This window comes from Heloderma suspectum, chromosome 4 (genome assembly GCF_057233095.1).
Source record: "Heloderma suspectum isolate Gila_16-S chromosome 4, 16-S_ref, whole genome shotgun sequence".
Classification (NCBI taxonomy): Eukaryota; Metazoa; Chordata; class Lepidosauria; order Squamata; family Helodermatidae; genus Heloderma; species Heloderma suspectum.
Window position 1 is genome coordinate 20,538,360 of NC_139461.1, and position 27,980 is coordinate 20,566,339.

The 27,980-nt window shown below is 46.3% G+C and overlaps 1 protein-coding gene across 1 annotated transcript in view; it reads left to right on the forward strand.

Annotated features, from left to right (window-relative positions):
• The window catches only part of ADCY8 (adenylate cyclase 8), a 174,934-nt gene that overhangs the window by 109,554 nt on the left and 37,400 nt on the right, over nucleotides 1-27,980 (forward strand). Inside the window, exons 8-12 of the mRNA XM_084848791.1 lie at nucleotides 4,716-4,913; nucleotides 18,390-18,490; nucleotides 21,043-21,244; nucleotides 22,821-22,910; nucleotides 25,868-26,040. Of these exons, the coding sequence (XP_084704917.1) occupies nucleotides 4,716-4,913; nucleotides 18,390-18,490; nucleotides 21,043-21,244; nucleotides 22,821-22,910; nucleotides 25,868-26,040 (764 nt within the window). The remainder of the gene's footprint in view (nucleotides 1-4,715; nucleotides 4,914-18,389; nucleotides 18,491-21,042; nucleotides 21,245-22,820; nucleotides 22,911-25,867; nucleotides 26,041-27,980) is intronic.

Genomic DNA, 27,980 nt, shown 5'->3' on the forward strand with positions numbered 1-27,980 from the left:
GTTCCTTTGAATATTGGTTGCTGAATGGGGGACAGCATTCATGGCCTGCTTATGGGCTTGCCAGATACCAGTGCTACACATAGGTTGCTGCTAGACCCTTGATCTGATTCAGGAGGGCTCTTCTTAGGTATTTATGCCCAAGATTCAGCTTGAAACACATACCTTGTAGAATTTTTGTTTCTTTTTAATTTCAATATTATTTTTACATATATGGGATTTTTGCAAATAATAATAATAATTCTTTGGCTGCAATTGCTATACACACTTACTTGGGAGTATGGCTTGTTGTACGCAGTAGGACTTGCCTCTGAGCAGCATTCATGTATAGGATGAGGCTTTTGAGTATGAAACAGGCCTGGTTAACATAATGCTAACATGTAGTTTGCTGAAATCTGGCTTGTCGTTGTGTCTGAATCCATCCCTACAAACAAACCATGGTGAGTTAACCAGCTACAAGCCACAAACAGAAGCTGTGTGGTTTGTTGTGGGCTTATGAAGCCTGGCTGGCTTAAACCATGACTTGTCATGATGTCTGAACCCAACCCTGTGGCTCATCCCTGCTTTGTTTGTGCTGCTGCCTGTCCTGAAAGAGAGGTGCCTGGCAAGAGCAGCCTGAAAATGAAAAAGCTATGAAGGCTGACAAAATGGGTGAGAGAAACAAACCAGAGATAGAGAAAATAAGCCATTGTTTTATCTGCTTCTCTGCAAGACAATTCAAGCAACAAATCATGGTTAAGATAAACCATGGCTTAGCACAGGGGGTGGAAAAAATGTGGCCTCTGGGCCACATGTTGGCCACCAAGTCAATTTCTGGCAGTCCGTGAGATGCCCCTGCATCTGCCACCCCCCACAATCAGAGTAGCACCACCTGGGGTATCCCTTTCTAGCTCTAGTGCTAGCAAGGGAATTCCTTCTTTATCTTTGCTGAGAGATTGGACATACATAAAGGATTAACCCTTTCCTTATCTCTGATCAGAAATAATGGCATGGGGATGTGTTTGTGGGTGTGTAACACATGTACGTGCATGTGTGCAAGCATGCCCAAGTGTGTGTATGTGTGTGCACACACATGTGCGATCCCCTTACACACACACACACCCATGCTGCCCTATGCAGCCCTCATGGCCAAAAAGGTTGTGCGCCCCTGGCTTAGCGATATGTGTGAATGCAGTGTGTGAGTTCCACTAGACAGATAGACCTGCTTTACCCATAGTAAAATTAACCCATCCAGAGTGGCATGGTATGACTCCAGCCATGTGGAGGAGGCAAAGTATCAGCTGATGGGATTGCACAGCTTCCCAGAGATGATCATTATGAGTATGGGGGGGGGGGACAGTGGCCCGGTGTACACAAGAAAATCTCCACTTCATCACTGCACAGTCCTGCTGGTTTATATATTTCCTGTTCCATATGGGTGCAGCCAAATGATCATTCCTCATGGAGGCTTTTAAGAAATATGATTGATAGCCTTTTCTGTATTCAAGGTTTCCAGTGTCGTTCTGAGTATTCTTCAAAGCTTATCCTGCACTCCCTCTCATTGCAACTTTACATAAATCGTGCAGAGAACAAAATAAAAGATATTGTTTGCAATAAGGAAATAAAACATAACCAGAAGATGCCAAAGAGGACAGGGCCCTGTAGTGAAATTCCCTCTTCTGCGCAATAATTAAAGTAGGCCTCTTCTCTTATATAACTGTGCATAGTATGCCTATGTATGTCAGCTGCTGGGGAACTTGGGCGGGAGAGCTGTTGCACTCATGTCCTGCTTGTGGGTTCCTAGTTGACAGCTGGTTGACAATTGTGTGAACAGAATGCTGGAACAGATGGACCCTTGGTCTGATCCAGCAGGGCTCTTCTTAACTGGCTACTCCAGCCTTCCCCAACCTGATGCCCTCTGGATGTGTCGGACTATGACTCCCAGAATTCCTCACCCAGTCCAACATATCTGGAGGGCACCAGGTTGGGGAAGAGTGGGCTGCTCTGTCAACCAGAGTTGGGTTGAATCATAAGGAGAAACCTAATATAAGAACAGTGATCAGAGCAAACTGGGGTGAAGACAGACATTTGAAGTGAACATGGGGCACAGCTCAATGGCTGAGCACATGCCTGGCATGCAAAAGGCCCCAGGTTCAATCCCTCACATGTCCAGTTCCAAAATGGTTCAGGTAGCTGACAGCAGGAAAGATCCCTGCTTGCGTCCTTGCAGTGCAGCTGCTAGTTAGAGTAGATAGCTGGTAGTTAGTTGTTAGTAGCTGATAGTTAGAGTAGTCAATACTGGGGTGAACAAATAGTCCAGGGTGGTATAAGGCAGCTTCCGATATTGTACATAACAAATGGCTTGAAGTGTGTGAATGTGGGTTCAAAATACTTCTAGCAAACATTAGAATCTATGGCCAACTAATCTCCACCGTGATGCAAACAGATAAACAGCTCCAAAATCTATCCCTTGGTCCAGCACAGTGGGGAGAAAGTGGAAAGGGAGAGGTTTTATTTATTTTATTTATTTATTAAATTTCTTAATCGCCCATCTGGCCGGTCATCTGGCCACTATGGGCGATGTACATCAATACAAACAGTTTTAAAACAATAACATTTTACATTAAAACATCATATTTCTAAAAATGCCCTAACCCACCCCAAAAGTCTGCCTGAACAACCACGTTTTTAATGTGTGGCAGAAGCTCACTAAAGAGGGGGCATGGCAGAGTTCCCTAGGGAGGGAGTTCCACAGAGTGGGGGCCACCACAGAGAAGGCCCTCTCCCTCATCCTCACCAACCTAGCTGTCCTGGCTGATGGGACAGAGAGAAGGCCATCCGAGGCTGATCTCCTTGTTAAGTGGCCTGTCTGGTGCTGCTGGAGGTGCTCCTTGAGATAGGCTGGGCCAGAACCATAAAGAATGTAAAGGTCAAAACCAACATCTTGAATTTGGCCCGGGAAACAACTGGTAACCAGTGCAACTCCTTCAGCACTGGAGTGATGGGATCACACTAGTGGCTGCCTTTAATCAGGTGAGCTGCCGCGTTCTGTACTAGCTGCAGCTTCCGAACCGTCTTCAAGGGTAACCCCACATAGAGCACATTACGGTAGTCCAGACGAGAGGAGACCAGGGCATGTACTACCGATGGGAGCAGATGGTCGGGAAGGTAGAGGCACAGCTACCATATCAGATGGAGTTGGTACAGCGCTGTCCAGCTCACAGCTGACACCTGAGCCTCCATGGACAGCTGGGAGTCCAAAATGACCCCCAGGCCGCGGACCTGGTCTTTCAAGGTTAGCCATACCCCATTCAACAGTTTTTCTCCCTCTCTCATAATACTAGAGGGGTCATCCCATGATGGGAAATTTGGAACAGATCAAAGGAGGTCTTCTTCACACAGCACGTAGTTAAACTATGGAATTTCTTGCCACCAGATGTAGTGATGGCCACCAGTTTGGATGGCTTTAAAGGGGGATTACACACATTTGTGGAGGATGAGGGTACCAATGGCTACTAGTCATGATGGCTATGTGCTACCTTCAGTATCAGAGTCAGGATGCTTCTCAGTACCAATTGCTAGGGAACACAAGTGGGAGAGTGCTATTGCATTCATGTTCTACTTGTGGGCTTCCCATAGGCATCTGATCAGCCACAGTGGGAACAGAACACCGGTCTAGATAGGGTTTCGATCTGATCCAGCAGGGCTCTTCTTGCGTTTGAATGAAGTTTGATGCACAGGCAGCACTCCTCTGCCTGGGATGGCTTTTCATGGAGTCTGCCACTGCACGCGGGCCTCCTTTGCACAAGAGGCCTGTGCCTTCCACTGAAATGAAAAGGGAAGCCAGCATGTGCAAGAAATACATGCATGCCTCTGAGCACTCAGACATCTTTCTGGATTGAGGTGATCTAGCCAGTTCTCACATGTGAATAGCCCTTTTCCCCTTTGGAATAACTTTGCCACCCACTCCATTGTCACTTTATAAGAAACAGCATGTGCTGTGTCCCGCAACCCCTCTGCTTTGGAAAATGTTTTGATGGGTTTCGCAGGTTATGGAGCTATTTACAGGTGTATTTCTTGAAAAAGTATGAATAGCAGTTCATTGTAAACTGAGGGTGCAGAACCTTAACCTCAGGGGCCAAATCTGGCCCTCTGGCGTACACTGGATAGCCACACCCCCTTTCTCTAGCCCTGCCCCCTTTCCCCCGACCAGCAATCATTTGCTGGTTTCCCAGTTTTTATGCAGATTTTCCTCCATTCTAAAAATGTTGAACTGCCTCTCCTAAGCCCTATTTACTGGCAGTAAGAGCTGGTATTTTGTGGGGGTGGGGTGGCCCTGCCCCCTTTCCCTTGAGCCATACTCACCTCTGGAATGTGGCCCCTGAGAGATTCTCCAGAATTCAGTGAGGAATTCAGTCCTCATGCTGAAAGAAGTTCTGCATCTCTGGTGTAAACAAAGAAACAAATGGATGGATGGATGGAATTGCTGCCAACCTCAAAGCCCATTGAAAAAAAAGTGCCATCAAAACAGTTTGCCCACATGTGCATTTTATGGTCCAGACTTCTCTTTTTAAAACATTCAGTCATCTGGGGTGAATGAATTGCATGGAATACTGTTATGGTTTGCGATGAGACATGATCTTTAAAAAAGAGAGAGAGAGAGAAGAAGAAGAAAAAGATTGCATTTTAACCCAAAGGGGACTAGCAGGTTTATTCTTTTTGCATGTGCTTTCCCCTAGACTCTGGCTGCCCTAACAAGAAATTCAATAAATCTGCTTCCAAACCATCTTGCACAAGCTTTGCATGTCCAGTCTGGGCCTGAGGAAATTAACAAGCGAATAGAGCACACCATCGACTTGCGGAGTGGCGATAAATTGCGAAGAGAGCATATCAAGCCTTTCTCCCTGATGTTTAAAGACTCTAGCCTGGAGCATAAGGTAGCTGGGTCTTGATAGATGCTTTTTTTGCCATCTCAAACTGTCTTGAAATGACCAGTGAATTAGCAAAGATGACATTGCTGTGGGTTTTCCTTTCTGATTTGTCTCCCTCCCCCATCCCACTGCAAGACGAAGCTAAAAAGCCATTCACATACACCAGGGTTATTGTAGTTGTGTAAGTGTGATGATTCACTTTCAGAGCTGGAAAACCCCTTCTAAAACTGACTAAGCTTTTAAAGACAGTGAAAGCAAGATGATAAAGTGTGGGGGGAAGGAGGTGCAGTGGATCAGAGATTGGCTTTTTAAAATTCTGCTCTGCTTTGCTGCCCTGGAAATAGACAAACTTCTATACCGTAATGTGCTCAAGGGTTTTGTGATCGGTGGCTGTCTTGGAATATTCATGAACATTCTGTGTGCCAAAGTACAGATTAGGTGCCCCAATGAACATCAGGGAAAACGTTCTGACTGTTAGAACAATACGACAATGGAACCAATTACCTAGGGAGGTGGTGGACTCTCCCATGCTGGAGACATTCAAGATGAAGCTGGACAGCCACTTGTCAGGGATGCTCTGACTTGGATTCCTGCATTGAGCAGGGGGTCGGACTCGATGGTTTTGTAGGCTTCTTGATTCTATGATAATGCATGTAAGTGTAGCCTGATGGCCCTTTTTAATGAGCAACAGCCACATCTGGAGGGGCACATTTGGAGCATAGAAGTGAAGGACAGGAAGTAGATGCTTCCCCTTTCAAATATACATCTAAGACACCCACAGGGGCAAAAGCCACTTGGAGAGGGTGATACATAGCAGTGAAATATCAAGCAGGCAAAATGTTAGGCACACTGGACTTGCTTGCTGCTTCTCCAATCCTAATTTGGGGAAGAGCAGTGGCTCAGTGGCAGAGCACATGCTTTGCATACAAATGGTCCCAGATTCAATCCCTGTCTGAGAAAGACCCTTACATAAAACCTTGGTGAGCCATCGCTAGTCACCGTCAATCAGCCTTCCCCAACCTGGTGCCCTCCAGATGTTTTGGACTACAACTCCCAGGATTCCTGACCATTGCCATGCTGGCTGGGACTGATGGGAGGTGGAGTCGAAAACATCCCAAGGGCATCAAATTGAGGAAGGTTGACACAGGCAATGCTGACTGAGCCAGCTGGACCAACGGTCTGATTTTGTTATAACACAGCTTCCCATGTTCCGAAGCCACACACCCACGTACACACCAGGCTGTTGAGCTACAGTTTTTGTGTAATATTTTGTTTTGTCCTAAATGCTGAAAGAATGAAACCAGCAACACAGAATGTTTGCGAGCACTCTGCAACAGTTGTGACAGGTCAGTTTGGATGGGCCGAAAGCCTCACCCTGGCTCTAGGGCCCAGGGTGGACAATTACAAAATTGGACAGGGCTTCTGTACCTTTAATATCTGTGTAGAAGAGGGAATTTCAGCAGGTGTAGCCTGTCATGCAAGCACTGGAATTCCCTCCTTTACACAATTATTAAAGGTGCAAGAGCCTTGACCTCTTTCTGACCACCCTGTTCTAGGGACAGGTGGAGCTGTTTGATCATGGTAGGCTGACTGAGGGACAAGATGTCCCAGGGATTAGGGCAAAGTGTAGGGCAAGGAGACCAGAGGCAGGATAGCCATGCAAAGGGGGGAGAGTTACAGGGACAACAGGTGGAAACCTAAGAAAAAGGCAAGGGGAGAAGGCAGGAGAAAGAAGGCAACAATAAGTGTGTGTATGTTAAAGAGAGAGAGAAAAAGATGACCCAGAGTCTAAGGATAGGAAAAGCTGTGTTGTTGGCAGGAAACTGGTGGACGGGGAAAGCAGTGAAGGATGCTCCATGCTAAATTTTCTGAATGAAGAACTGGCTAGGCAACAGCAGGAAAACCAGACTCCTGAGGAAACAATGTGTGGGAAGAAGAGATGGACCAAGAAAAGATAGGTCAAGGTACCACCTTTATAGAGGGCCTAGGAGAAAGCCAGGCTGTGAGCTGTTGGCAGTAAGGGAGTTGGAAGGTAGCAGCCTAGGACTGCCAGATCCTCTAAGGGATTCCGGGGGGGGTGGGGTGGATTCTGCCAGGTTCAGCTTCTCCCATCATTACCATACTGTGATGGGGAAAGCCGCATCTGGTGAACATCTCATTTTTTTATGCAATTGCAGGGGCCCTCTTAGAGGGGCAGGGAAACCGTAAGGGAAGTTGGGATGACCATTGCTGGGAAATACAGTTCTGTTTTGGTTTGACAGGTTTCCACAGTGTGTATTACTCACTTGGTGTCTGTGAGCCAAGCTGCAGGCTGTTCCACGAACTCCAGGACCTTTTTTGCACGGGGGGGGGGGTCCCACGATTTCTGTAATTTCCGCAAATTGGACTGCAATTTGCACAGGTTGCTCAGAAATTTGCACGAATCGCAGAACCTCCCCCCTGCCCCAATGCAGAAATTTCTGGAAAATCCACAGACTGGCTCAATACGCTGCAGATCAAATCGGGCACCACAGTGGGAACCAGAACGTAGTCTGGGGGCCCAGCCTAGGAAAACCCATTGAGCTCCACCCTCTGAAAGGATCTCTGCAATGTCTCTAAAGGGAGGTAGTGTGGCCTAAGGGGTAGTCACAAGTTGATCTGAACTTTGACACAAAGCTGATGATAAACAGCCAAATCCACTGTGTAGGTAGGAACACAGAGCAAATCCCAGGCTGGGCTGAGCCTGGCTCATTCCAACCGAGCTGTCCTTCCCTGGCAGAGGGGGGAGTGGTACTTGGCCAGTTTTGTCTCCCCCCATCCTCTGTGGCATCCGTAATCCTGCTCTATGAGAGGCACAAGTGTTGCCACTCCTGCAAAAGGTTGGCAAGATGAGGAGGAGCTTTGGCACAGCCCAAGCCTCACTTCAGCTCCGTTCCTTAGTTTCTGCTCTAAAGTACTGGCCAGGCAGGCCAGAACTATGGTGTCAGACAAGGCCAGCTCCAATGTGAAAGGCCCCTGAGAAAGTGCCATCTGGTGGGCCACCCTCCAGCAGGCTTGCCACTGCCATGGCAGGCAGCAGCAGCACCACCATTGCTATCTGTGGTGGGCACTTCTGAACCGTTCACGACCTTGATGTTCCTGGAGTACCTCTATGCTGTGTGACTCTGGTCTGGGGCATTGTGGGAATGTCAAAATAGAATCTTCTGACCTGCCCATCAGTAAACCTGAATCAAGGAGCACAAGCAAAGTAGAGGGTCCAACTCAAGGACCAGAGGGCCCTCAGCAGTTGCCCGACCATGCCAAGTGCTGGTGCCAGTTACCATTTCTGGTATTAAGAAATGAATCTTTCCCCTGTGTATATCCTTCATTTCTCCCAGTTGTTATTGCTGCTTCCCAGAGGTGTCTGGTTGGCCACCATTTTCTCTAAGAATCAACTCATCAAATCTTAAGCTCCCAATTTTTTTAATTGCATTTTTATTATTAGGCATTTCAGTGTTGCAAATCCAAGGGCAAAACGGTCGACCTTCAAACAACATCATCATCATGAAATTCCGCAAATATTCTGGCTCGGTCAAACATTTTGAACATTTCTATTTTGACCACTCATTGGGTGCAGAGAGTGACATGAACTACCTTCCTCCAAAAGGTTGTGGAGGAAAAAATTAATTTCTCTGAAATTTGGGGTCAGGGGTTGCTTTATTTAACCTTACAAGGTAGCTGAGGATTTTCCTTTTTTTATTCTCCTTGCTTTTTTAACTTAAAAAAAGGCCCTGTGCCACACAGTGGTGGGAGGTTCTCTTTGTGCAGCTTTCCACCAGCTGCACTTCCCGGAAAATGATGAAAGCAACTGTCAGGGTTGGATCGGAGCCCACAGAGCCCCAAAGCAGTTCTGATTCTGAGGAAGAGATAGAAACTGTGGGAGAGGAACCCACACGCTGTTCACAGGTGCCGCCAGAGGGAGAGTCCCGCCCTGCTCACATTCCTGAGAGTGGTAGCGACCCTGGCAGGCAGGGGGAGGGACAACTGGAGCTTCGGGGTGCTAGGCACCAGCGCAGGGACAAGCAGGAGATGGAGGGTGCCAAGAGGAGGCACTCAGCCCACTTGGTGTGACGTCAACAGCTGCACCCCGATGCCCCATGGGAAAGGGGTGGACTTTCGCTTCCTAGCCCTTAAGTTCAGGGGCTTCCCACCTTTACCCTCCAAATGGAGATCAACTGATTCACTAAGGCTAGAAACCCCTAGTAGGCAGCTCTCTTAAGTTTCCCTCATTAGGCTCATGCAATTAGCATCTGTAAGCGTCATTAGGTTGAATGGAAATACAGCCTTGGAAAAGAGCCCTATCGTCTGTGTGTTGATTCTGGGTACTTGAGGATTTCAGAAGGCAGCAAGGGCGCTCCTGACAGCAATGTCATATCACATCACACCTCTCCCTTCCCAGGTGGCAGGAAGCTGCAGAGTGACCCCCATGTCCTATGCAAGGCATGGGCCTTAAATAGAAAAAAAAGTTTTAAAAGTAAGGAAAGAAATGGAAGACATTCAGCCACCTCATAAGGTTAAGTAAAGCATGTGGCAACACCTCCAACCCTGAACATTTCAAAGAAATGTCTCCTCTACCCCAAGAAATCAGTAGAAATTGCACCCCATTTTCACAGGGTGATAATATTTTCAGAAACTGGAGTTAGAATTTCAGCCAAGCATTAAGAAAGAAACACAGCTGTTTATTGGGCAATATCCAAGTGTGTCATTCTGTTAGTGCAAATGATGCTGCACCAGCGGAAACTAGGTTCTGAACTCTGAACAAGAGGAGAATCCAATTAAAGTTATGTTTGTGCAAACACAGTTGCACAAGCAGTTGTGCATTACAGTTGTGCAACCCATTGTGCAACTGGGTTGCGCAACCTGATACACAACTAGTTGCACAAGTATAAATGGCAACCACTTGTGCGTTACAAAGATTTGTCAGAGCTCTGCTAGCGCTATTTGAGTTTGTGGAATAATACTGTTGGATACTGCCCATTGTATCTGATCTTTGCTTACTTTTATTTGTGTACAGTGGGATCCCAATTTTAAAGCAGAAAAGCAGAAGGCCGATTCCCTTATTTGGTTTATTACTGTGGTTCACTACCTTTGGATCAGGGGTGGGAAACATCTCCGGATGTTGCTGGATTACAACACACATCATCCCTAACCATGCTGGCTGGGGCTGATGGGACTTGGAGTCCAGCAACATCTGGAGGGCCACAGGTTCCCCTCCTTGTGCTTTAGATAATGACCCAGTACTTGGCTCCACTCTGGATTTATGATAGAATCAAGCTTTTGAATCGAGGCCAAGTCCAAACTGAATTGGGGGGGCAAGGGGGAGAGGGGAGATAATCAGGACTAAAGTTACCTACAAAAATGGCACTGTCTTCATTTATGTATAAAACGTAAAGCTTTTTCCCCACCAAAATACGGAAGCCCACATAAGCTTACAACGGATGAGGGGTTTTGAAGGGGTGGATGGAGTTCAGAATTCTATGCCAACACAGTCTGTGCTGGTGTTGCATACTGGATAAGAGGCTGAGCTATGAAACTGGAAGTCCCGGGTTCGAATGTCACCTCCACCATGAACTCAGTAGGTGGCCTTAGGCAAGCCACTCTCTCCCAGCCTCAGTTTTCCCCTAATCTTGACTTTATAGCTATTTTACAAGCTAACTGTGTTGTCAGCTATTGACACCATCTGCTTGGTGAGTCATATGAGTAGGGATCCTAAATGCACTTACTCCCCCTTCATGGGGTTACCAAAAAGGGGCAGCACATAGGAAGGAGTCTGCTCACAGCAGTTAGGGACTAAGTTCTTTCTCATGTCAGAAGGAGGAGTTAATAGACTCTTGTCTAGGAATGATTTAGCTCAAGGAGCCTTATCTCCTGGAACGCACCTAAAGCCAGGTTCCCTGAATGCTAGTCCATGCAGACCTGAGGCTTCTCCCCAGATTCTAGGCCCGGTGTTGAAAGGAAGTGAAAGTCACTGTACTGAGGTTATGGGTCATGGACCAGTGCCAGCTTCAGGTTTCAAGGGACCCTTTAGCAAGTTGCCCTCAGTAGGACCCTCCTTGAAAAGGTCCACCTCTTCCTTGCTGCTGTTACTGGTAGGGATGTATAGGTTATGTAAAATCTGCTCCATCTGTTTTTCATGGATTGTCAGACACCTTCTGTTCCATCATCTGCCCATCAATGGAATCGGAATTGTTTTGTTTCCAACTGTGCAGAAATTCACATTTGCTTAAATACATGTTTGCCCAAATTTGTGTGTGCAAAAATGCTCAGATTCCCCCTAAATGTAATTTTCATGCTTTAACCTATGGGGGAAATGCACATTTTTGGCTGGGTTTTTTAAATTTTGTGTATTTTCTATGATAAAATTTGTGCAACATTTGGGAAAGTTAGGAAAATGGTCAGCAAGTATGTGGAATCTGCCTGCCAGGGGGAAAGCTGGTGCTCTGTGGAAACCACAGGTTGGATTCATGAAAATCTGAACTCATTTGGTTCTGTTGTGGATTTCGCTGACATCCCTAGTTACTAGTACCCAACTGCTTGCTCTTTCCCTTTGGGCCTCATCTGCACATCTGTGAAGAGGGAGAGGGCAAGGTGAATGGAGGCTGAGGCGCCTTCTCTTTGCTTGGTGAGGAGAGATGAGCAGGCAGTGACAACAAGGAGGTAGAAAAGCACGGGGCTTTTTGGAAGCATCTTCCAGCAGTACAAGGCTCTCTCTCTCCCTACCAAGGCCTTCTGGGTGGCTTTCCTTGTCCGAAGGCATCCCTCAGTGCCATTCCTGCATGCCTGGCTGTACTGGAAGTGCATCCTGGCCACTTAATCCCATTATTTTGTTAAATAGTGGAAACAATCTGAGTGAAACAAATTTAATAGGCAAAGCGAGCTTGAAGAAAATCAAATAATATTTTTTTGGAGAATTGATAATGACCTCAAACCTATGCACATGCCAGTTCATCTTTCTCTGCTTTCTTGTATAGGAAAGGTTCCTCCTATGCAAGCACCGAGTCATTGCTGACTCCTAGAGGGACGCCGCTTTCGCTGGCGTTTTCATGGCAGACTAGAGCGGGGTGGTTTGCCATTGCCTTCCCCAGTCGTGACTACCTTTCCCCCAGCAAGCTGGGTGCTCATTTTACCGACCTCGGAAGGGTGGAAGGCTGAGTCGACCTGGGCCGGCTACCCAGGACCCGGCTTCCGCTGGGATCGAACTCAGGTCATGGGGAGAGTTTCGGTTGCAATACTGCCGCCTGCCACTCTGCGCCACACGAGGCTCTTTCTTGTATAACTCCAGTTCAATTTCTAGTGGCTAGATTATCATAACTATGTGTGTGTGTTTTAAATGATGAATCATAAATATCGGCTGATAGCTTGTCTGTCTGAAATGTCTATAACAGAACAGCTTTTGTAGATGCTGAGTTATTTTTACATCAATGCAGCATTTGTCTGTCAGGGGCAGAAAGGGACCTGACAGCACTTAACACTTGCCACATGAACCAGTCGGATGAAGCTTTCAGTGCCTGGTGATGTTGTTGTATTCTTCTTTTTAGGTGCCTGTCTCAGGGTTGCCACCTTTCACCCCACCCCAGCTCTGCTCCGGTCCCTTAGCAGCAGCCTGACAGGTAGAAATGTAGCTAGTGAAAGTGTCCTCTACACAAAAATAAGTGATGGGGGAAAGTTCCACCTGGTATATTTCTCAGATCAGCCCTATGTGGGAGCAGGGCTAGGAGTAAGTTCATTCCTTTAGCATGTCCTCACAAATTCAGTCTCTTTGGTTTTGCTTTGTTTTCCTCACCATATACAAAAATGCTGAAGCTGACATCTTGTTGCATGGTTTCCTTTGAAGAAACAAATGACCTACCTGGGAAGCTGTCTTCCACAGAGGCAGACCACTGGTCCATTTTGCTCTGTGTTGTCCGCACTGACTGGCAGCAGCTCCAGGGTTTCAGAGGAGCCATTCCAGCCCTACCAGGATATGTCAAGGATTGAACCAGGGATCGTGTGTATGCAAAGCATGTGTTCTACCACTGAGGATAGATTCTGCGGGTAAATTTTTCTTGACGAGCAAACACCGTCTCAGCAACTGGTATGTCTTTAGGACAGGAATTCATGTTATGCCTGACAGGGAATGACCACCAAACCTGGCATCCTTGTGTTGACCTGAAAGGAGCATAGCTCAGTGGTAGGAGCATATACTTTCCATGCAGAAAATCCCGGGTTCAGCCCCTTGCATCCCCCACTAAAAGGGTCAGGTGACAAGAAGAAGAATCTAGGGAGCTGTTATCAGCCTGAATAGACAATATTGGCTCGATGGATAAATAGTCTAATCTAGTATGAAGCAGCTGCCTGTGTTTCTCAGTAGAACAGGTGGGCCATATAACTCCCCTGCCCCCAGCTGCTTTTGCATGAGGGCTGGCCAGTGCCGAATTTGCCACTGTAGTGGCAGCAAAACCCCAGCAATTTTGCTTGAAAACAAGGTGTGCAGGGAGTGTGCAGCCCCCAGTGGGTGGTGCAATGTAGCCCTCCTGCCACCAGAAGTTTCCCATCCCTGGTGTAAAACATAGGATAACTTCCCTTTTGTGTTGTCATCATATGGTCCATTTTCCTACCAATTATGTGGAATGGGGCACAACATGATTATGGCACAAGGTAAGTGATCCTAACGTTATGAGGGAGCAGTGGAGAATATGACTCCTTTTTTTGGCAGCAGTCATGTGTTAGACTTCAGGAGAACAAGGTTGTCTGAAGAGGTCCACTTGGCCCACCAAGCTATGAAAATGGCGATTTCTCAAACCAAGGTGGCAGTAGATCCTTCCACATTTTGGACCCTCTTCATAACAGTCAGATTTCTCTGGGTTACCACTGTTGGTGACATCAACATTGTGGACTGGAGAAAATCATGGTTGCCTTACTTAGCAGGAAATCGGCTAGATCAATGTTTCAGACATTATGTAGCATTGTTCATCCCATACCAGGTATAACAGAAGCAGGGGCACTGACTTCACTTCAGTTCAACTGCCACCACCCCAAACCATCATTTACATCAAGAGAATCCAGATTATGAAAACTCACTGAAAACTGAATAAATTATACCAATCAGATTTCATGATTTTACTTAGAAAATGCAACTTTTATTTTATTGATTTATTGAACTGTAAACATAATCTCCAGGGATGAACAATGGCAGTAATGGTTCTTTCAAAAGTTTGTTAATCCATTCTAGGTTAGGTGATGTTAGATTGGGCTCCTGCCACTTGAAGTGAGTGCCATTTTGTGGAACCTGGGAAGCAAGGCAAAGCCAGATCAGGCTTCCTTAGCTGCTTTAGACCAAAGGAACAAACCTAACCTGGAGGTTCCTACAGAAGGCAGATTTGTTCATATGACCTGTCCAGCCTCTAGTGATGTATTATCCTGGCTCAGTGGTGGAGCAAGGTTGGACCTCTGCTTGGCACATGCCAAAGTTCCAGGTTCAGGACCTGGAGATAAGCTCAAGTCCTAACTGACATGTGCTCCAGCCTAACTGTAATACTGAAAAAAAATACAGGGGAAAGAGATATGGGACTTGTGGTCTCTTGCAAGGATGGCCAACTTGTGGCTCTCAAACTGCTGTTGGACTGCCACTCCCCTCACCCCTCACCATTGGCTATACTGGCTAGAGCTGATGGGAGTTGCAGTCCAACAACATCTGGAGGGCCACAAATTGGCCAGTTCTGGTTTATTGGCTGGGGACCAAGAATTAGAACCTGGGAGGAGGGTAGGATGTGTGAAAAGCAAAGAAGACCCAGAAGACTGGAAGTACCACCCAGGTCTCTTCCAGTGAAAGAGCCTTAGATAATACTGTAATCCCCTTGTTTGTATCATTTCATCTACTGCAAAGGCAACAAACATTCAAAAAGGTCCTGTAAAAAAATTGAAATTTGAGGCTCTCAGGCATCAGCCAAGTTGGGGCCTTGTGCAATATACATCATTGGTTTCTCATAATGATTGTGGAGTTTTCCCAGAGAAACATGCCAAATGGGTTGTGCATAAAATTGCCATCTTGGATATACCATTAGTAAACAGAAACTATCATTTGCCAGTTATGGATGGATGGATGGATGGATGGATGGATGGATAGAGGGCTCCTTGGCTTTTAAAGAAAACTCTGGCCTGGTTCAGATGCTCTAAAAGCCTCCTAGTGGAATATCTCCATGTATGCAGCCATGTGGAGGAAATAATGCATGATCCAGTATGGGTACCCTGACAGGCCATGATTTGAGTGAGCACAGTAACCCTTGTTTTAGCCACTCTGCTCCATGGATTCACAGCCATCAGTGTCAATGTGGTTGTACCAAGTCACATGTGGGAAACATATGGAAAAGGGCAACCTAACTGATCAAGTGCTCAGAGGGATGACATAACAGAGGTGTATGCCATTATGAACAGTTTAGAAAGAGAAGACGGATGTATTTAAAATGCAGGGTCATCCGGTGAAACTGATTGTTGGTAGAGAGAGAACAAATGAAAGGAAGTACTTCACAGAATGCACAGTTGATATAAGAACAGAAGAAGAGCCCTGCTGGATCAGACCAAGGGCTCATCTAGTCCAGCATTCTGTTCACACAGTGGCCAGCCAGCTGTCCACAGGAAACCCACAAGCAGGACATGAGTGCAACAGCAGCCTCCTGCCCATGTTCCCCAGCAACTGGTGCACATAGGCATCCTGCCCCTGATACTGGAGGCAGCATAGAGCCACTAGTATCTATTGATAGCCTTCTCCTCCAGGAATCTGTCCAATCCCCTTTTACTGCCATCCAAATTGGTGGCCATCACTACATCTTGTGGTAGTGAATTCCACAGTTTAACTATGTGCTGTGTGAAGGAGTCCTTCCATTCATCTGTCCTGGATCTCCCACCAATCAGCTTCATGGGATGACCCTGGGTGCTAGTATTTTGAGAGACGGAGAAAAATTTCTCCCTATCTGCTTCCTCCACACCATGCATAATTGTTTACACCTCTATCATGTCTCCTCTTACCCTCTGTTTTTCCAAGCTAAACAAGCCCGGCTCTTGTAACCTTCCCTCATAGGGGAGATGCTCCAGCCCCTTGATCATTTTAATTGCCCTGTATTTCATTCAGTGCTACAAGGTGCAGGGACTGCTAGGAGCTATGATGGTTTTTAAAAAAGAAAGATGGTCTAAATTCACAAAAGATAGGTATATCAATGGGGATTAGCCACAAAAGCTAAAAATAACTTTCACATTTGGGAGTGTCATGACTCTGGATGCCAGATTCTTGAGACCAGCAGGGATATTTTTGTTCCAGAGTAAGTTTTGTCTGACCACACTTCAGACAGAAGACAGTTGCAAGTTTTAAACAGGCCCTTTACTTAATATTAACAGGCATCTTCTTGTTACAACTAAAATAGACTAAGTAGGCAACAGTGAAACCAAAACCAGCACCCCAACTTCCTGCATGCATTAACCACTTAGAGAGCAATCCTATGGATTGCACCCTCGCTGCTTGGAAGCCCCTGAACTCAGGGGCTTCCAAGATGCCTATGCCTGCTGGGCTAAAGCCGACCCAGCAGAAGGAGTAGGAGAGGCAATTTTTGCCTCCCCATCCTCCGATCTTTGCTTTTTTCACTGGACAGGTTTTTCAGCCTGTCTAACAAGGGCACTTTGGCAGGGCAGGGGAGGGAAGGAGGCTGGAGGAAGCTCAAGATAAATCACAACCCAGCCTCTCCAGTCTCCTCCCCTCCCCACCTACCATAACACCCCTCCCCCCCCTCTGAGGTCGATTTTGCTGAGCTCTGAGAGGTAGCCAACATAGTTATCTCTGCACCAGATGCAAGGTGGTGGGGGAAGGGGCAGATCTCCCACTCCCCCTTCCGAGGTTGGAGCACTGCCTCCAAGCCATCCTATGGTCCCTGGGACACTCACCCAGGGACCATAGAGTTGCTCTCTTAGTGGCTTTTCAACCAGTTATTCTCCCCTCCATACAGTGGGGTTAACTAATTGCTTATTCCAACAGTTCACCCCATGCCTTGCCTGTGAGCTTCCAAGAGAGATCTGACTGAACAGTGGGTTGGATGCAGACTATCTTAGCCACACATAGATCCTGTTGAAATCAGTATGAGAAGACTGTGAATGACTAATTGAAGTCATATTGATTTCAGTGAGAACAAAGTGCAACCGACTTTGGGTTCTTCCAGACAGATGACTGCTAGCATTACCAATCAAAAGACATCATGCAGTTATTCTGTCTTTTCTTCCTTTACACATTGTTTTTGTGGAAAGGAAAAAAACAAACCAGAAGCGGCTGGAAAACACAGGAGGGATACAAGCTGAAGATGATGATGTTGGAACTCCCCTTAAAATTCCAGGAATGAGGCAAGGTGATTGCATGATAAAAATGCTGGAAGCATCCTAAGTCCCCAAACAGACATTACTTTACATCTGTATCTAGGAACTGCATCTTTTTTCTCTACTCTAAAGTAGGTGCAGAGGTCCATGATCCAGAACTTAAAAGCCCCCCCCCTTACCCTCCACACTAGATACCAATCTGGATCAGGGCCCCTGTGCCTACTCTAGAGGAAAAATGAGGTGGAAGGAGAGATGTAGCTGCTAGATACAGTCTGAATCCAACCTAATATTGGGAACAGAATTTTGCCACACACAGACCTTGGTTCAATCCAGCAGAGCCATTTCTTTGTTCTTATATTTGTGTGACAGCATCCATAGGGATGCTCTGTGTGGATGTTTATGGAGCTTCTGAGCCAGAACCACTGGAGGCTGGTGGATCTGATGTCAGTGGGGCAGTGAATCAACTCTGGGTTTCAGTCAGAACCAGTTAGAACTCTAAAGGAGCTATCCAAGATGTGAATCTTGGATAGTTTCTTTAGAGTTCTGACTGAAACCCGGAGAGGATTCACCGCCCCACTGACATTGGAGCCACCAACCTCCACTGGCCACGATGGCATTTCGTTTTTAAAACACTGAGCTCCCTCTTCTCATGCAGGTTAAAAACTTGCTTTCCAAAAAGGCCAAACCACCACTACACACCGTTAGACATTTCACAATGTGTATCCCTTCATTGTCATTTTCATTGCTTTCACTTTAGCTACCCCAGCATTTCTGCAGCAACATCTCCCTCGAACTCAAGTGACATAACCCATCAGTTTTTCAACTTTTAATGTAGCTGATTATATGACGAAGCAAGCTTAGCAAAGGTTGCAAGATGGATCGGCTGGCTTTTGCTTCCCTGGTGAGGATGCTTTCTAGGCTCCTTCACACACCATGTTTCATCTGACAGGATTCTTCTACATATACATTAAAATGACAACAAAAAAATTGCACCTCGGGAAGCTAATTAATTTACCGGATCTTTCTTGCTAATTTCCCAGAGGCCTTGTAAAACTGTCTTGCTCTCTTTGCAGAGCTGTCAAATGAGACTAAAGTTATTTTTTCCTCTTTGTGTGCTGTTTTCTATTTCAGTACTCCCAAATGAGGGACGAAGTGTTCAAGTCGAACTTGGTGTGTGCATTCATTGTGCTTGTGTTTATCACCGCAATCCAAAGTTTACTTCCTTCTTCAAGGTAAACGCAAAGGCTTCTGAACCGTCTGAATAGCTTGAGTCAGGGTGAAGAATTCCTTCCTTCTGTGCCCCCAATGTGCATGGCATTTTCCAAACTACCAGAGAACAGACCCTGTTCCAAGGAGCTCACAATCTAAAATTCGGCATAAGGGAGACAACCATAGGGGGAGGAGGAGTTGGGGTAAATGGGGAGGAGATGGGGGTAAATGGGGAGGAGATCCCCCCCCACTGTGTATTTAAGCTTGATTACAGTAGGGCAAATGAAAACAACCTGGTCTCCTCCAAATGTTTTGGACTACAACTCCCATCAGCCTTAGCATGTGCATGTGTGAGACACTGAGAGAGAAGTGGAGAAGAGAACATTAATTGAATGATACACAGTCAAGCCCACCTAGGTATGCTGGGATTTTGTTTTGCTGTCCGTGTCAAATGGGGTGTTGAACCTCAGGCCCGTGGGCTAAATCCAGTCCAGCTGGAGTCCCAATCTGGCCATCCAGAGTTCCCTAGATGGCCCCACCCACAGTTGCCTGACTGCCAATCACTTGGTGGTTTCCTGGCTTTTGTGCATTTTTTTCTAATGCTTTGGTGAAAATTTCTCCCACATTTTTTTGACCATTCTCATTCAATTTGGTAGAAGACAAATGGCTTTTGAAAAGAAATTCAGTGGTGAAGATATTTCAGAGAAATTCTCATGGGTTGGGTTTGAGTTTCTTGGGCTTCCCTTACTCAGAAGGTGGCTGAGGAGTGAGCACAAGTGTCCTGTCTTTCATTGTACAATCGTCTCTCCAGCAGCCTGTAGCCTCTACAGCTTCCTACACTTCAACTGAAGCCCAGTTTAAGGCACCATGAGGTAATTCCTCCCATAGGGCTTTCTCAGATCAGGATGTGCAGGCAGCCAGGGAGGCTAGCTGTGATTAGGTAAGCTCAAAAACACCACCGAAATAAATTATAAAGCATCGTGAATAAGGCAGAACCATGGAAGCCTCTTTCACTGGGGAGAAAAATTCAGGAAACTGGAGGACAAATTTTGGCTGAGCACTAACTCCACACATCCTTGGGGCTTGACACACCACTACCCCCACCTGAATTGTGGTGGGTGTAAACTGGTGGCCAGCCTACCAAGACAGTTGATGCTGCGGCAGCATCCCCCCCCCCCAAAAAAAACCCTAGGAAAAAAAGAAAGAAGCTGCTCTACAAACCCTGCTAGTAGAGAGCCCTACCTGAGAGAAACTATTGAGAATTTCTCCTCCTCCTGGAGAAATTCGGTGAAATGGTCTCCCAAATTTCTCTGCCCACAGATAAGGTGGAGAATTTCAAGAGGCCATTTGTGCACAGCTCTATTTTTTTCCTTCCCATTCTAAAAGGTTGCAATACCTCTCCTAAGGCTTACTTACTGGCAATAAGTGCTTTAAGCTAAAACACGCTGGCATTTTGGCCAAGCCCCTTTTGCCTTTGGCCCCACCCACTGCTGGAAAGCAGCCTTCAGCTTCTCTCAAATTGAATTCAGCCTGCAGGGCAGATTCCAATGGGGCGCTAATGCCCCCACCAATTCTTTTCCACCCTGCTGATTCCCTTCTGCAAGCGGGGGTCCATCCCGCCCATTGCATGGCACAAGCTGGACCCACTGCTTGTGCAAGGGAGATTCAGCGCTTCCCAGGGGAAGCCCTGAAACAAGCAGAAATGCATGTGTGATGTTCCTGCCTTGGGTTCCACCTTTCCCCCAAGCCTCCACCTCTGAAACTGAGAAACAAACCCCTCAGGAATGACTGCTTTCTCTTTGGGACAGCTGTACCAACTGTCCCACAAGCTTCAGCCCTTTAACCCTCTCTGGGTTCCAGAGAAACTTAATATGCTCAATTGGTTCTCTCAACCCACTACAGGAGAAGTAACCAGGAAATAGACATAATAAAGGCAGCATAAAATCAAACAGCATGTGGGAATTTGGATTTTTAAAAACAAAAAAATAAGAAAGGTATTTAACACAAGAAAACTTATATGTTGCTATTATTCATTAATACTTGGTTCTCACTTCCCTACCTACTCTACCCCTTCTAAAATCCTATACACAACCCCCATTACTAACTAGATGTTGCTTCCAGGATCCCTAAGGTCCTATCTGGCTAGTTGTCAGCTCCTCATTTATATAACCTGAGAATCCTCACACACACTCAGGCCCCACTCACTTTTCACTCACTCTCCAGCGTACTATTAACCCTAACTTACCTGGGTTAAATTTAATAATATAAAAACATACATGAAAAACAGGCTGATGTTATGGCTTGTTTCTGGGAGGGGGCAAGTCAGCAGAGCTCCCTTATGCGAGTCTGTTTTGGGTTGCCCCAGAAAACGTTTCCGCTAGTTTTGAGTTGCCTAGGAAGCACTAATCTGTGATGTGGACTGCTTGCACAACATAACTGACAGAAGACAATTGGCAGGAGTGTGAGTGCCCCATTGGATCCTGCACTCAGGTTGAACAAGGTTCAACACTCCTGCTGAAAAAGCAGGGAAACATTGTTTTTCACTCACTCCAAAGTATATCTTTTTTCCCCTCAGGATGATACCAATGATCGTTCAGTTTTCGATTCTGATCATGCTGCATTCATCTCTTGTGTTGATCACCACGGCGGAGGATTATAAATGTTTGCCCCTTGTGCTCCGGAAAACTTGCTGCTGGATTAACGAGACCTACTTGGCCCGAAATGTCATCATCTTTGCCTCCATCATGATTAATTTCCTGGGAGCTGTCATCAATATTGTAAGCACCAGAGGGGGTAAAGAACTGCACACTGAGAGGGGTATGGGGAGAGGGGAAGGATTTGTGAATGATTAAGACTGATGGTTTACTCAGCCACAGTAGCTGCTGGCAAATATATTTGTGTACCATGGAGGATTTAAATATAGCTCTGCAAAAAGTCAGAGCTGTCAAGTATCAGGGAATTCAGTCTGCTGTTTAAGGAATCACATATAGGCTGATTTGTCCCTTGTGAAGATAATCTCCCCTTTAAAAAAAATCCTTGTAGCTTTGTTCTGCCCTCTGTATTGCTATTTCCAGCTACATATGAACAGCTATGATGATGTAACTCAGCTTTCCCCAACCTGATGCCTTCCAGGTGTGCTGGACTACTACTCTCAGCATCCCCCAGCCAGCCATGTTGGGAGTTGTAGTCCAACGAATCTGAAGGGCACCAAGTTGAGGAAGGTGCTATGACCTCTCAAGGACTAGTGTAAATAGAATTAATGTCAGATTATATTAGGAGCAGTGGAGACTGGTGGTTCCAATGTCAGTGGGGCAGGGAATCTGCTCTGGGTTTCAATCAGAACCAGACAGAACTCTAAAATGCTTCACACTTTGGATAGTTCCTTTATTGTTCTGACTGGTTCAGGCTGAAACCCAGCAGGGATTCACTGCCCACCGACATCAGAGCCACCATGCTTCACCGGTTAGCAGAGAGCAACCTAATTCATTGCCACGTTCTTGTACTTCCAATTAGGGATGTGCGAACTCACCCCCTTCTCTGGATGCCCACCCAGCCCCTGTCCCTGCTTGCCAGTCCCCTGACCATGCTCGAGCCCCTCCCACACTTGGCAAGCAGCCTGCACTCACCCCAGTGGCCTCATTGACCTCCACAGTCACCATTAAAACAAAAATGTCAATCACCAAAATGTGCTTGTTTTTGTATGTGCAGAAATACACACTTTGGCAAATGTGAATATTCTCATGTGCGAAATCTGCATGATTGTGGAGGTACACATTCGTGTGTGCAAAAATGTGCATTCTGGGGGAAATGCGCATTTTCACATGTCAGCAACTATGCACATTTTTGCAATTGCCATTTTATTTCTCAAAAAATGGTGACCTCAAAGCTCGACCAGGCCACCAGGGCAAGTTCAGGCCATTTGTTTGAGGAGGGGAAGGAGTCGAGCAGGGGCAGGGGCTCAGCAAGCGGGGCTCAGGGATGCAGACAGGAGCGGGTCTACCGGATTCCCGGACTGAATGGGACGCCCAAGCCATCCCTACTTCCAATGCCTTTCACTACCAAGATTTCAGATACTTCTGATGGAAAGGCTGGAATTCCAGGGTTCAGAATTCTGCATCACTTGAGAAGGCCAGCTATGATGTCAATCTAAGCATGAGTCTGCTGCAGAAAACTAGGACAACTTCTCTGCACTTCTCACGGGCTCAGGAACTAGAGGTCAGAGAGGGTTACATCATTCGTCAAACACTTCTCCTCCTCTTCTTCTTCCTCCTCCTCCTCCTCCTCCTCCTGCTGATGAACAGAAATGTTTAGCCCAGAGATAGCATTAACTTTTTTTTTCTTCTTTATCCACAGCTATGGTGTGATTTTGACAAACCAGTGCCCTTTAAGAATCAGACATTCAACTCTTCTGTATATTTTGCAGATATTTGCTCCTACCCAGAGGTAATTCTGAACATTCATGAAATACAACATGCACTGCAACTGTACTGTTGATCTAAAGCTCCAGAAGTGGGGATAGAGTAGACTGCCTGGGGTATGACACTAGCAGGGCTGACCCCAACACTGAAATGAGTGAGGACCTTTTTGAATTTCCCCAGGCAAACAGAGTCCCAGAATTCGGCTGTACAAAATGAAGAGTTGGTTATAAATAGAGTCCACCCATTTCCATTTCAGAATGCTGCAGTAACCTTTTAAAGGTGTAATCCTATGCATGTTTAGACAGGAAAAAATCTTACAGCTCCCAGCATTCCCCAGCCAGCACTGATGGCTGGGGAATGCTGGGAGTTGTAGGATTTTTTCCTCTCTAAACATGCATAGGATTGCAGTCTAAATTGTTGTTCTAGAATCATTGCGCTAAAATGGTGCCAAAATTTCATTTCCACTCATCTAACTCAATCTTCCCCAACCTAGTGCCCTATGGACTACAATGCCCATCAGCTATAGCCAGCATGGCCAATGGTCAGGGATTATGGGAGTTGTACCAGGTTGCGGAAACCTGATGCAACTTATTAAGCACTTTACATGGCCAACACCCAGGATGACTTGCAGCTTTGAAGGCTCTGGGAGACATTTCAACATACACACACCCAAATCCTCCATGGGCCGCACCCTGCTGCCATTTTCAAACAGTGTTTGGCTGTTTTAGGCTTCCATAGCTGCCAAACCACCCATGATTTTGCTGTTGCCATTGGCAGGGCAACACCAAGGAATGGCAGCAAGGGCGGCTTGCAGCCTGCCAGCTATGTATTGCCCACCCCTGGCTTACAGTGTACATGCTGGCATTTTTTCTGAAGATGTACACAACTTCTTCTTCTTCTTCTTCTTCTTCTTCTTCTTCAAGGTAAAGATGGGAGAAAGATTTTTGAAATGGTGGGGGGGTTACAAAGTGATGAGAATAGATGATGGAGGGTTTTGTGCTGTGCTGTCACTGGCACCATCCTATTCACACCAAAGACCCTATAGTGACACAGTTAGGGATGTGTGAACCCACCCCCGTCTGGGTTCTCTGGGCACCCTTGCCCCCACTTGCCAGTCCCTAGACTGCACTCGAGCCCCTCCCATGCTCAGCAAACAGCCCACACTCACCCTGGCAGCATTGTCGAGCTCCACAGTCACCATTTTTTGAAAAATAAAATGGTGATTGCAAAAATGTGCATATTTGCATATGCACAAAATTGCACATATTTGCGAATGCGCATATTTGTGTAGGCGTAAAATGTGCATTTTCAAATGTCCAAATATGTGCATTTGCCAAAATGTACATTTTTGTGCTTACCCAAATATGCGCATTTTTGCAATCATCATTTTGTTTTTCAAAAAATGGCAGCCGTGGAGCTCAACAAGGCCGCCAGGGTGAGTGCGAGCCACTCACCGTTCATGGGCAGTGGGTGAGCAGGGGCAGGGGCTCAGCGAGCAGGGCTTGGGGGGTTCCGCCAGAGTCCCAGATGGAATTGGGTGCCCACACCACCCCTAGACACAGTAATGTATGGGAGGGAGGGAGGCAGGGAGAATTGCTAGAAGTGTGATTGCTGATTAACTGTGGTTTATGTATTAAATTATTATTATTATTATTATTATTATTATTATTATTATTATTATTATTATTTCATTTCTATACCACCCAATAGCCAAAGCTCTCTGGGTGGTTCACAACAATTCACACAAAAAATACATTATACAACATTACATAATACAACATTGTGATAAAACATAATCTAAGAAGTTTGAACATACAAAATTTAAAACAATTTAGGCAGCTAAAAACAATTTCAATACACAATTTCAAGAATGGGTCTGTTAAAGACAGCTGACATAAGTGCCCCAACATATGCCATCCAATGCCTGGGAATAGTAGACAGTCTTAACCTGGTGCCAAAAAGATGACAGTGTCAGTGCCAGGCAGACCTCAGTGGGGAGCTCATTTCATAATCGGGGTCCACCACTGAGAAGGCATCTCCCTTGTTGTCACCTTCTGAGCCTCCCTTGGAAGTTGGGATGTACGAATCCCTTACCTGGCTCCACGCAGGGGCATCTGCGGTGCGGGGGAGGCGCTCCGTCCCTCCCCTCCGAATCCTCGATGGGGGGGAGGCGCTCCGTCCCTCCCCCCGGAATCCTGCCCAGCCGGCTCCGCTCCGCAGCCAAGCCACAGAGCCACCGGCCTGCTCCGGCTGCTCACAGCTGGACATCCGGCTGCTGGGCAGCCCTGCAGGGATGCAAATGGTGCTGTTGTAGCTGCCGCCATTTGGGTCCCTGTATTGAGCCGTGATAGGCTATGTAAATACTTACGTAGCCTATCATGGCAGGGGGAAAAACCCCAGCATACGCAAATGGCGGTAGCCACCGCCATTTGCGTACGCAGGGGGGAACCCAGCGTACCCTGAAGGATTAGCATATTGTTTCTGTTACAAATGCAGACAATTGACTGGCTGAGAGTCAGTGTGGTGTAATAGGTACAGTGTTGGCCTTTCAGTAGGGCAGCTTTCCCCCAACCCTCCACATGTGTTGGACTACAACTCCCATTATCCCCAGTCTGGCTGGGGATGATGGGGCTTGTGTTGCGACAGCTCTGGAGGGCACCAGGTTGGGGAAGACTGGAGTAGGATGACCTCAGTCATGAAACTCACTAGGTGATCTTCAGGCCCTCGCTATCTCTCAGAACAACCCACCTCACAGGGTTGGTGTGAGGATAATAACAGGGGGTGGACCAGCCACGTGAGCTGCTGTGAGCTCCTAGGAGGAAGGGTGGGAGAAATATGTGATAATAAGTAAATGTGACTGAGAAAGGCTGGCTGTAAGTGAGTGCCCCGTAACCATGGCATGAAAATAGGCAGCCGGAGCAGGGGCAGTGAATCATTGCTGAATGCTGAAACTGTTTTGTTCTCCCAATCTTCTTTACTAAGTATTTCGTCTTTACTGGTATCCTGGCAATGGTGACCTGCGCTGTATTTCTCCGACTGAATTCCGTCCTCAAGTTGGCGGTGCTGCTCATTATGATTGCAATCTACTGCTTCCTGACTGAGACCATTTATGCTTCCCTATTTCTACGCTATGATGATATCAATCACAATGGAGAGTAAGTGTTTAATGCAGCTTAAATGTCTCTTGGTTTTATGGGCCCAACCGGGAGAATCTTTCATGACACTGAATATCCAAGATAGATCCCTTGTACAGAGCACATGCACATAGCAAGGACATTATCCTTCAAAACGATTTACCGTACAATCCATTGCAGTGCTTCTGGTACTGTTTGACTCTGATCCATTCTGCCATGCCTCCCCAACAAAGTGTGCCTGCCCCCGCCTCCCTCCTCCTTGCATGGCCCAATGCCTCAGTCTGCGAAATGTTTTAAGGATAGAAAGATTTTGGAATTTGAGCAGCGCTCTCTATCACATATGGTTTAGACCAGGCTGCTTCTCTGTCTAACAGCCTCAGCAATGGCAATTGGTAGCTGGAGGGGTGTTCTGGAGGAGGGGCTGTTCTCAGCTGGCGCTATATCCAGGCAGTATGGAAAGATGCTAGACTGATGCTTCCTTTCCCTCGGATGGCCCTAGCATGCTGTGCCTCATGGCCAAGTCAAGCACAGAACTTCTGATGATCCCAGATATTGTTGGCAATGTTTCCCAAATTCACAAAGCTTTTGTTCGAGCCGTTACACAATCCATTGTGATTATTGTTCTCAGAAGCAGCTGTATTTTAGGTCACTGTGAGATATAAAACAGGGACCACAGAAAAACTCTTAAATTGCACTGTCTCCCCCCCCCACCCCCCAGTTTATTCCTCAATATATCCAAGAACAGGCCATTGAAACTTGCTGTGAATTTGAAACTAGAAATGGTGTCCTTGATGGTTGAAGATTGCTGTTGTCCTTTATCCTGTATATTCACAATATAACAGACTTTTGCTTCAAATCATCCTAAGAACATAACAACGTAAGAAGAGCCCTGCTGGATCAGACCAAGGGTCCATCTAGTCCAGCATTCTGTTCACACAGTGGCCAACCAACTCCCCATGAAAAACCCACTAGCAGGACATGAGTAAAACAGCACCCTCCCATGGTCCTCAACAACTGGTGTACATCCATCCTATCTCATTTCATCATCTTAAACACTACAAGCCACATACTACAGTGCAACTCAATGAGATATATGCAACAACAGGTGTGCAACAACTTTGCAGCCAACACACAAGCATTACATAATGGCAGAAAATACACACACCATTCAATGAATTTCACGCCGGAGCTAAATCTCCTAGGTTAAAAAAACATAAAAATTGTCTTGCGACATCAGAGCAAAGCCCTGTCTAGTTTAACACTCTGTCTGGCAGAAATACATTTCATGGGCCTAGGGGAGTGGAATTAGGAATAGATCTCCCTAGTGTGTTTCCAATATCTGACCATCAAGAGAGTATCACTCTTGAAAAGCTTGTTGAACTAGATTAACCATTTTTATTCCAAAGTGGCCTAAAACTTTCTTAAAATAAGGACGTTTGGGGCTTTAAAAACTGATCAGTTGATTCTTTATTTTTTTCTTCCTTCCTTCCTTCCTTCCTTTCTTTTTACATGATGCATTGTTTGGCCCACAACTATATTTACCTGGGGGGAGGGGTTATCCTCTGCGTATTGTAATGGCTTAGAACCAGTTTATCTCTTTAGCATTTGGGGGGGGGGGTGGAATTACTCCAAAGTGGTTGAAGTGGAGCTGAATGTTTGAATGCTCCCCATGTCACAAGCAGCCAATTTCTGGAAAACTGGTGAGGAAAGTGAAAGCCCTGGTTTGATAGTGTAACCTTCTGGAGTGAGAGTTTGAAAACTGAAACCAACACTTAAGGTCTCAACAGTTTGTAAAAAATAGATATCTTTCATTTGATATATGATAACTTCAGAATCCCGTATTCCTTCCTATACAATATATCAACGATGTCAACAATATGTTGACAGTTTAGTTCCTGTTAGGGATGGGTGAACAAATGGTGGGTGATGGGTGAACAAGATCCCTAGGATTCTCTAAACAT